At 48.4% G+C, this 10,808-nt stretch overlaps 1 protein-coding gene across 1 annotated transcript in view; it reads left to right on the top strand.

Moving 5' to 3' along the window:
* Positions 1 to 10,808, top strand: part of SIGLEC15 (sialic acid binding Ig-like lectin 15) — a 27,197-nt gene that overhangs the window by 11,891 nt on the left and 4,498 nt on the right. Inside the window, 2 exon segments of the mRNA XM_009322984.1 lie at positions 7,397 to 7,757; positions 7,759 to 7,778. Coding sequence (XP_009321259.1) covers positions 7,397 to 7,757; positions 7,759 to 7,778 — 381 coding nt within the window.

Below are 10,808 nucleotides of genomic sequence, written 5' to 3'. Positions count from 1 at the left end.
ACGCTCCGCAGCAGCACTCTGTGCCAGGAAGCAGGATCAGTGTCACCTACAGGAATGGTGTCTGGCTTTGACACCCTCCATCCCTCCCGCCCCTTCTACTTTCCTTGCACTGTAGGTATACCTGTTGATTATTTTTTCTTTTTCCCCCTCCAGCTCAGTGAGGATGAGGTGGTCGCACAGGGGAGATCGGCAGCCCGCAGCAGCTCCCCGACAAGCTCAGCACGGCTCAGCTTTCTCCTGCTAGGCTGGCAGAGATCAAGCGGAGGGAAAATTCCTCTGGCCTCCCGGCTTCACCTCCCAGCTGCTTCACAGACCTAGTCCCTTCAGGGCAGAGTGCCAGATTTGGCAAAAACATAAGTCTTTTGCGTTGAACATGTGCAGATTGGCACACTTAAAGGACTAGGGGCAGGACTTACACATGCCGCTGAAGTAATTGAAGTAGAAAACCTTGGAGCTGGAATTAAGACCCAGAAGGAGGGAGGGAAACAACCGGCTCCACTCTGGTCCTTGAATAAGCAGGGTCATTATCAGCACAGGTACAGCCACACAGAAAAGCTCCTTGTGGAGGGTCCTCAGCGACAAACGTGGGACCAGGAGGCATGAGCTCTGCTGTGCCCATCTCCAGTTACGTGTTGCAACCTGGGTGCATATCACCACCCTCCCAGGACCAGACAGATGCTCAGATTGAAGCAGTTTAATACAGCGGTCAGTGAAGAAACGTGCAAGGTGGCATGGAGCAGCTTCTGACAAGTCCAAAGGGCTCGGCTAACAAGTTGGTGTCTGCCAACACCCGTGGTGCAAGGGGTATCGCTGAACGGAGGGCACATCTGCTAAGAAATCATCCCAGCATCCTCCTGGGTCACCCTGCGAGTTTTGTCAACCATCCATCACAAAATGCTGTGGGAATTTCTCAGGGAGTTAGGAGAGGTGAACACTCTACAAGAGGCTAGCCTCTACAAGAAGTCAGCCAACTAGGAAAGGTTAAAAGGAGCTAGGAAATGCTCCTGGTCCAGTAAAACATTCTTATTAGCAAGGTACAGCCACTGACTACCTCAATCCGTTTATTTCAACATCATTCTCCCCTCCTTCTGCGCTTTCTCCATCAGATCATGCCTTTAAATTGCAACCTGTATGGTATGTAACTCCTTACAGTGCTGCTAACACATAGTTACTGTAGTCAAAGCAACACCCAGACACCATACATCTCACCATTCTCAATGCCTCATGAGGCCGTCACCTGGATTCAGGGCAGACAGAGGAGGCAAAGTCCAGGGAGCAAAGGCTGATGTTGGCACTCACTGAAGGCAGTTTGATTTAGTTGGTACCATCTTCCAAAGGTAACCTTCAAAACCCAGGACTGCTATTCACAGGACCAGACGCAGCCATAACGGTGATGGGGACATGAGATACTCCCCTTCAGCTGCCAAAAAGCACGCCATGAACCGGCCACACCATTGGCAGAGTGGGCAGATGTCTCCCTGTCCTTGGCTGAAAATTTGCCACTGGCCCTACACTCAATTGCTACTTACTTGTATTTACAGGTTCCCCTAGTTTTTATTTACAGGTTCTTTTTATTTAAATAGGTTCATCCATTTTCTGAGTGGGAAACCCCACAAATTTCCATTCTCTTCTCTTTCTCCAGATTCCTTGTATTTTCATAGCACAAGAAAGCACCAGAAACTGGGGTGTCTCTGGGACCAGATCTGTGATTGTTGCTTCTGTACAAGCACTGAAGATATTAGTAAAGTAGCATAACAATTGCTGTCATTACCTACAGCCCTTAAAAAAGATTTACCAGGAAGAAAACCAGAATTTGATGAATACGGAAGGCATCCTGGTTTTGGTGTTGGACCAGAAGCAGCGCTCCTTACAGAAATCTTAGATACTATTTAAGCACAGAACTGGAAAAAAAGGTCAAAGATAACAGAGTCTGTGGATCATACAGCCATGGATGTTTTTGTTTACAAAATTTTTTGGCTGATTCAAATAGTTTGCAAAGATTTTCAGCTACACATTTTCAACCCTGCATTTTCAAACATTAAACTGCTTCTTTGCAAATAGCTATCTCGTGGTCTGAAAACAAAATCAGTTTAGAGATAAAACCTGAAGGATTTGTATTTCTGCATTGATTTATCAGATATTTGTCTAGGAGATGCTGGAGTAAAACCTTAGGGAGGGAGAGGTTCATACTAACTGTTAACTGCAGCTGGTTTTTTTACATCGATCATTTGTGCTTCACTTTAATAACATATTTTAAGCACGGATTTCACTTTAATCTTTTACTTCAATCCACTGAGACCCACTGGGCCAAGAAGGGTGAAATGCTTAGAGAGTCACAACACCAAAAAGTTTACATCACAAATAGATAAAATCAAACAGTATATGGAGGAAAATGGGGAAGGTACACAGAAAAGACACATAACACAGAAGGGATAAGGATACAGGTCTCCTACTTGCTGTTTCCACCACCCATACCCTCAGGTTTCTCTGCTGACAATGGCACGTACTACTTTTTACAGCTATTAAGGACAGTTTGCAAAGCAGTTAGAGGACTGGGTCCTGATCCTCCTGCTCCGGGAAGACATGCGTAGGGACTGAGCAGGGCTCTAAGTCATTGGTTGAAATAATACCACCCTCTGCTGACTAGCGACGGGTCCAAGTCACCGTAAATAATAGCTAGGTACTCTCACGGCCTCCTTCAAAAGGTCTGGGAAACAGAAATCCCTCCCTTCACAGACACTGGGAGAGTAACTCTGTGACCAGAACAAAGAAAGAGTTCGGAAAGCAGCGAACACGCTTAATACTGCCAAATCTCCAAGTCCCTCTTGCGGGAGCTTTTGCACAGCAAGTTAAGAAGGGAACATATGCGGAGAGCTTAAGAAGAGGTGGGGAGCCAAGGGGAGCCCTGGCATCTCTGCTGGGGGAAGGCGCTGGCTCTTGGCACAGCGAAAGCGGCGGCAGCTACTGAGCAGCAGCATCTTACGTTGGCTCTGGGAGAGCTCCAGTGGCTGCGCACCCGCCGCTGCCTACGGCAAGGAACCGTGTGGGTTCCTGCTGTCCCCGTCCCCAAACCAGAGAGAAGGAGTGGGACCCACCAGCGGCGTAGCTGCGGAGATGAGAAGAGGGAGTCAGACATCGGCCCTTCCCCCAGCCTGAAGCAAAAGCAGCAATCCTCAAGTTAAGCCCTGTTAGGGAATACACGCTCCAAGGCTAGACTTAGCAACGTCACGGGATCACCGTACGGGAGATGACGTGGGGGGGAGCATGGTCAGCACTCCACAGGCCCAGAGCTCTGCAGATTAGCAAGCTGCAGAGCAAGTTTGCTAAAGCTAAACCCAGAAGGAAAGAGCGAGCATTTGTACAAGAATTCAGGGCAAAAGCTGAAGCTTAGCTTATTTCACACACAGGTTAACAAGGAGAATGACTCGCAACTCATCAGGGGACCCCAGAGCACTCTTCCACTGCTGAAGGAACCTTGGCACAAATGCCCAGCTGATTTTGAAAGGAGAGGGTGGTTTTGTTACACCCAGGGATGACAACAACCGATGAGCACCAGGAGTAAAATACAGTTGGCTTGCAGGCTCTGGGTTGAGGAGGATGAACTACCTCAGGCCAGGAGAGCAAGGGTCTCACTTGCCACATCCTTAGGCAGATTGCAAGGACCTCGTCCAGATCAGGGAGTTGGCAGCGCTGATGGGAAAGCCATCCCCTCTTGCACCATCACACACATGGAGTGGGTGTTTGCAGCCTCAATCTGCAGTCCCCTTCCTTTAGATGGAAAATGGTAATACTCTGATTCCCTCTGTTGAATTTTTCACATGACTGACCACAAAACTATTAATATCTGAATCCAGAGCTGGTTCAGCTAAACAGCTCATTCCCTCCAAGGAGAGGAAAACCACAGCTTCTTCCATCCCCAGAAAAATCTTTTGTGACTGCAAGACCAGCAGCTCAGAGGTAGTAGAGACGGTTCTGGTTTGCTGATACATCTCAGTGGAGAACGTCAACCAGCATGAGAGAGTTCGGTTTGTTTCTTCTGTGCCTCCTTCACATCTCCAGGAAGGGTGAGTTCTGAGCTTGCTACAAATCCCTGTCTGATCAGGGCTTTTCTTCTCACTCTAGTCCAAGTGCCAGGGGAAGTGCCTGGCACAATAAACTCTCCGAGGATTGTACCATCCATCGTGCTGCTTAAAAGGATCCTGAAATTTCACAGGCATGTAAGAATACCGGAAAAACTCAAAGCCTTGACTCTGCAATTGTCAGAGAGGTCCTTGGCTTGGGGTTTTTTTTGCATTTTTTTGCTTTTTTTAACTTGTGCGGGGAGTTCATCTTCATCTAAATTTCCCCCTGCATTGTCAGTTGGATGCAGCGTTTCCGTCACCACCCAGAAGTGCTCTTTCGCGTTCATAGCAGTTATTATGCAACAGACACAATTTGCTCCAGTTCCACTGAGCACTTAAGCTCACGTTTAACTTCAAGTATGCACTCAAGTTCCATTAAACTCAATGGGATTTGCTTAGATATACTGTCAAACGGTCTTTGCTAGAGCAAGGCTAGTGTGGTCTTCAGCTCTTGATCTTGCTATTCTCTTCATGACCTTTCCACTGACAACTAGCAGATACACTGACCCGACAACTCCTTTCAGGAGTTCCCTCGTGTGAGGTGTGTAGGCTATTTGCCTATGACCTTCTCTGTTTCTCGTGAGAGCCTCAATCCCAGGAACAAATGGAGGCTGGATATTAGCAAGAGGAAGACATGGAAGACCTACCATGCTGAAGCTTTAAGGTTGAGGTTAAATTATACACAAGATGCTGACAACTCCCTCCACTCATAACCTAGGCAAACTGTGTTTCCATAGAAATGGGTGGAGCTGGTGACATTAGAAGCACTTATTTTTAACATTATGTCTCATGTGGAAGGCAAGGGGCTGTTTAAGTGCTAAAAATAATGTTCTTTGCTTCAGATTTAAAAAAAAAATGCAAACCAAAAAGGTGGCAGAGGAAAGCAAACCACGTACTCAAAAGCACATGATCTGCAGTTCTCCAAAAGTAAAGGGTTACAGTGACATGCTGTAAAATAAACAAAATAACATGAAATAAACTAGAAAGCAACAGCATTTTTTGTTTTCGCTGCCAGGTCCTTGTGTTCAAAGTCCATGAGCTTCCTGGAGCTCCTGTGGCCATGTAGCCTTGTACATTAGATTACCTGGGCTGCAAAAGGTACTCATACAGTTATAGTGAAGGACAAGGCAGCCCGACTCCAGATCTCAGTAATCAAAATACCGGCTTGGCGCCATTTCCAGATAAATAACTTAATGGCAGAGAACTGGTCCTACGTTGGCCTTTGTCCATTGTGCAGCACACAATAGATTAATACGAGCTGCACCGCCACTGAGGTATTTGTCAAATATTATGGAGAACAAGTATATGAACAAGCAACAAATCTTATCTTCCGGTTTACACGAATAACCCGACAGCTGAATGTCCACAGACCACAGTGAAGTCAGTTAGACCAGGGATGGGTGGCTGTCCTGGTTTCGGCTGGGACAGAGTTAATTTCCTTCCTAGTAGCTGGCACAGTGCTGTGGTTTGGATTTAGGATGAGAACAATGTTGATAACACACCGATGTTTTAGTTGTTGCTGAGCAGTGCTGACACTAGTCAAGGACTTTTCAGCTTCCCATGCTCTACCAACTAAGGAGGCTGGAGGTGCACAAGAAGCTGGGAGGGGGCACAGCCAGGACAGCTGACCCCAACTGGCCAGAGGGACATTCCATACCATGGGACGTCATGCTCAGTACATAAACTGGGGGAAAGCTGGCCGGGGGGGGACCGCTGCTCAGGGACTGACTGGGCATCGGTCGGCGGGTGGCGAGCAATTGCATCATGCATCACTTGCTTTGTATATTCTTTTATTATTATTACTATTTTACTTTATTCTATTTCAATTATTAAACTGTCTCTAACTCAACCCACGAGTTTTCTCACTTTTACCCTTCCAATTCTCTCCCCCATCCCACCGGGGGGGCGGGGAGGGTGAGCGAGCGGCTGGGTGGTGCTCAGTTGCCGGCTGGGGTTAAACCACGACAGTGGCAGTTATTTACAGGAAGCCTTTACATTTTTCACAGTTATTCTCAGCTATTGAGGGGAAAGCTCCTGATTTAATGAAGCCATCAAGCGAGTTTTATAAGACAGGAACATAGCCATAGACATTCCTGAAGCCACAATCTGCTGTTACAGCTGTTGCAATTAGCAAGGCAGTGGATAGATACACGTACCTGTATGGAAAGCACTGCCTACAGGTGCTGTTTGTTGATGCTGTTGGTTCCTGGGGAAGGGAAACAGATGAGACCTTGAGTTTTCCCTATATACTTCCAAGGTGGGGAGCGTCCATTCAGGTGAAGGCTGTTTTCATCACTGGACAGAAACGATCAGACTGGGTCTGGTGGCAGTGAGGTTCAGCTCCCCAGACTGCGCTAGGATTTACTGTGACCAAACCTGGCCAAGAGGGAAAAATCCCAATCGTTTGTGACATCTCAGCTGGAAAACTCAGGATTTCCCTCGCCGTGACACCAGGACAAGGCCTGTCTGGGAAGATACTGGCAGCTAGAGTCCACATAGTGACAACCTGCTCTGCTAACAGTGAGATGCTTTCTCTCCTGTCAAGGGCATCCTCCTTCCTACGACTGGAGCTGCTACAGGGAACTTCCCTGTTCTCACCAGTCCTTGTATGATGAGTATCTCCAAGTCTTTATTCAGACCCCGTCACGTCCTACGAATCAGATGCAACTTTGTGATGATAGCAGCATTGATCGTTAGAGGCGTCAGTTGTTACTACCCTCCCCAGGGGTAACGCAGCCGCCAACTGATTAGTGTAACAAATACAACGTCCATAGGAGTGTGTGTGTGTGTGTGCATGGACTCAGACACAGGGCTGCAACACTCACTGCATTTCAGTGCCTAAAGCCACCAGATCTCTCTCTAAAAATAAAAACTTATTTGTAGCTTTTTTCTTTTTTTTTTTTTTTTTTTTTAAATAAAAAAGAAGTCTGTTCCTCCAACCACATAAATGTCTGTTAGCTGCAAAAGACTGTGTTAAACAACTTAAGATGCTATTGTTCACTTTACAAACAAGAGGCCTGCTTAGGAATTAAATCACTTTCAACGTGAGCTAGTCAGTCCCCTGAGCTCTGCTGCAGACTGGTACCGTATCTAGCCACCGTAATTGAGCTATGTAATCATCTGCAAGTCCTCAGCAAGAAGGACAGCACAGGGCCCACCAAGGGAACAGAGCATCCATTTTCTGACCAACAACACAGCAGGTGCAGGAAGGATGCCCAGTTTCCCTCTTAAACACTCCAGATAAATCAGTCTTGATCATCTCTTTTTGCTTCTAGGTGTGCAGTCCAATGGCTGGTCCGTTCATGTCCCATCTGATGTTACTGGGGAACTCGGGAAGATGGTTATCCTGCCCTGCACTTTCACACACCCCTACAAAACATTTGACCGGACTCTCACTGCCATTTGGAGGATCAAGGAACCTTACAATGGCACGATAGTTTTCAAGTGCGTTAGTCAGAGCGCCAGCGAGCTCTGCAAGACTGCCATCAGCTACAAAAACAAGTACAAACTGCTCGGCAACCCTCGGCACAAGGACCTTTCCATCAGGATTGACAATCTGACCTGGAGCGACAGTGAGAGATACTTCTGCCGGGTGGAGTTGTCCGGAGCTATCCATGCCAAATACGAACGCAGGAATGATAAAGCTGCATTTGATTGGTAAGAGGGCATGGGAGCCAAAGGAGGCCAAGCCATCCCATAGGGAAGTGAGAACCACAAGATGTGGAAACTGATGAGATGGTAACAGAAGTTGACCTGAGACGGTCTTCTGAAGGGTTGGCTTTTCCAGCTCTGGGGGTAGTTTATAACATTTGGGCAGGGAATACTCATTGCCTTCTGCAGTCTTCCAGTATGAGGTGATGTGCACAACGCAGGGAAGGAAATAGGAACAAAACCGGTAAGGAAATAACCAGGCTATGACTGCTGGGGTAAGAACCAGCCAAGTCCTGGGCATCCCTGCTCATTGTAGGGGGGCTGGACTAGATGACCTTTAAAGGTCCCTTCCAACCCAAACCATTCTGTGATTCTATGATCCCACCTTGTCCCTGCAGCACAGGATCTGTGCAGGCAGCAGAGAGGCAAACTGGGGGCAGCAACCCATGGGGTGGGGTAAAAGATGTCCTTGTTATCAGGAGTTCAACTGGAGAGCCTGGCTGCTGAGTACGCGTTAGCAAATGTAAGCACAAGCAGGCCTGGATGGTAACAGGGGTTTGGGAAGACAAGATACCCAGCATTCATGTGCCATAGGTCCAAACTCCTCTGGAGCAGAAAAGGTTAAGTACAAACAGCCTGGAAAACGGCTCTGATCAACATCTGTCAAACCTGGGGAGCTGGCAGACTCTATTAACACCTAAAGCTCCTTGGGCTCACCTGACCATTGAGGTACACCCAGATTAGAGGACACAAGGAAGAGCTTCATGTCCTCTTGAAGGTTCTTACTGTCCAGCTTGGGCTGAAACACTGTTTTGAATCCTGAGAAAAAAAAAAAAACCAAAAACATTGAGCTCTTACCCATATCTGGCTGAAAGCAGCATCTCCAGCTGCCACGGTCTCACTTGGCTAAGGACACCAGATCCTGTCCCTCTGGAGAGCACACGGTCTCAGGCTCCTCCAGTCTTTGCCAAGGGATCACTTAAAAATCAAAAGGGCAACAGCCACAAGGCAACAGTAGACAACAGTCACATAAAGCGAGAAGTCCATCCACGGGATGGACGTCTCCATGGAAGTGATATTTGGATGCCCAAATAAGCTTGGGACCCATTGCGATAGCTGTTGGATGGACGTACGCAGGGTATCGCTCCTTCCTGCGGAGCCTGTAGTCTAAATAGACACAGGGAAGGAGAGAAATGCAGAGGGGTAAACCACACAGCAGCCAAAATCTGAGTCTCAAAGTCACACGCTGCCCATCGGCTCCCACTGAAGCCCACACGCTGCTCGTAGTACAGAAACCCAAGACGAGCCCACCGCTGCAGCGGGACTTGTTTGCTCCGTCAGCTGAATAATATAGCTGAAAAAACCACCTTCTTTTAGAGCTGTTCAGCACGGCAGAGACGCGGCAGAGCAAGCAGGGGCGCGTCTCCGGCACAGAGCACACAGCCCCGGCTGTGCCCCTCCATGCCCAGAGCTCCCACAGCGGCTGTGCCAAATGCACCCCTGGGCCGCGACACGCTTTGTTCAGACCCAGCGTTCAGTTGTAAGGAGACCCTGCTCAGGAGAGCACTAATCCCATCTCCCCGGGTGCGCTTGCAGATCGAGGGAGCGCTAGGAGACCCAGGTGGCCTCGGGGAACAGACTCAGACCTTACCCGTGAGTGCAAAGGTGCCGCGTGTTGGACGATTTTGCTTGTGAAGTGGAACTGCCTTACGCCTGCTGTGCACTGCGGGTGCCCAGACGGGGCCTGAAGATGAGCTCGGTTACTTCTTGGGAACTTCTGCGGAGTCGAGGCTCTCCTTCACTTGGAGCAGCTCCTAAACACCCCCCCACACAGCATGACGAGGGCAGGATGGCAGCAAGATGGCAGCACCCCCCATCAGGGGCTGCCTGGATTATAACACCAGAGGAATGATAACATAAGCAGATATGGCACCCAGGCTGCACCCTGCTTTGGGAGTGGGCCCTGACAGTATGAATGGGAGGGGTTAAATAATGCTTAAAAAGTTAGTTTAAACACCAAAACACGCAGACACGTGACAACTAACTCAGCTAGCTTTCTTACAGATCAGTCCTCCAGCCTCAGAACCCTCCTGCATTGCATAGACCAGGAGGAAGACGTGCTGTAGGTGGTTGCAAGCTATGCATTTGCTGTCCAGCCCAACAAAAAATGCGATAAATATTGAACTCTTGCTTTTCCTCCGTGAGAACACTCATTTAGTTCCCTTCAGTTTTCACAATGCCTTTAGGAACCAAATGCATGAAATGGGCCAACGGGTCCAAGAGGAGAGCACCGATGGGTAAGACAAGCTTGGTCATATCAGCTACGCTTCCTTAGCAGACTAGACCAAAGACGACATGTTCAACAGTGGCTCTCTTAATATTTTGCATCCCCCAAATGATCTTTACCACTGTTCATTCACTGACACAAGCCCGTGTGCTGCAAATACAGGATACAAAATTAGTGGCCCTGTCTTGGTATTGGTGTGCTACCACAGATCAACCAGGAACCTACACCAGCTGTTGGGTGATCACTACAGGGTTGGAGGAAAACATCAAAAATAGGTTGTAGCAGAGTGTGAAAATGTTCCCTGACAATAACTTGCCAAACCTGGCAAGTCTAAGGCGCTGAGCAAAGGGCTCGCACAAATGGATCTCTCCGTGTGTGCTCTGGAGGTCAGAGACCAAGGGAACAGCCACGAGACGCTTGCAAGGAGAGCACCGTGGTTGCCTTGTCCTGGACCATGTGGAGATGCAGCCAGTCCGAAAAGGTCACCAGCTGCACCTGTGCCTACGTCGCAGACAGCACTGGGCTGCCATTCGTAGTGCAACTGCAGAAAGCAACCCACCTTCATGGATGATTGCCCTGCTACAGCGCAGTGCCTCTGCCTTCTGCTACCACGGAAGGTCACAACAAGTTGACCAAAGCTCGGAAAACCGCGTAAGGCATTACGGGGATAAAACACAATCCTTGCACCCAGGCTTTGCTGGGTGAACCCCTTTGCTCCTCTATCCAACATAGGCAGGGTGGGGAAATCT

The sequence above is a fragment of the Pygoscelis adeliae genome, unplaced genomic scaffold, assembly GCF_000699105.1.
Source record: "Pygoscelis adeliae isolate BGI_AS28 unplaced genomic scaffold, ASM69910v1 Scaffold182, whole genome shotgun sequence".
Classification (NCBI taxonomy): Eukaryota; Metazoa; Chordata; class Aves; order Sphenisciformes; family Spheniscidae; genus Pygoscelis; species Pygoscelis adeliae.
The sequence above is the reverse complement of the archived record's forward strand: the minus strand, read 5'-3'. Positions and strand labels throughout refer to the sequence as shown.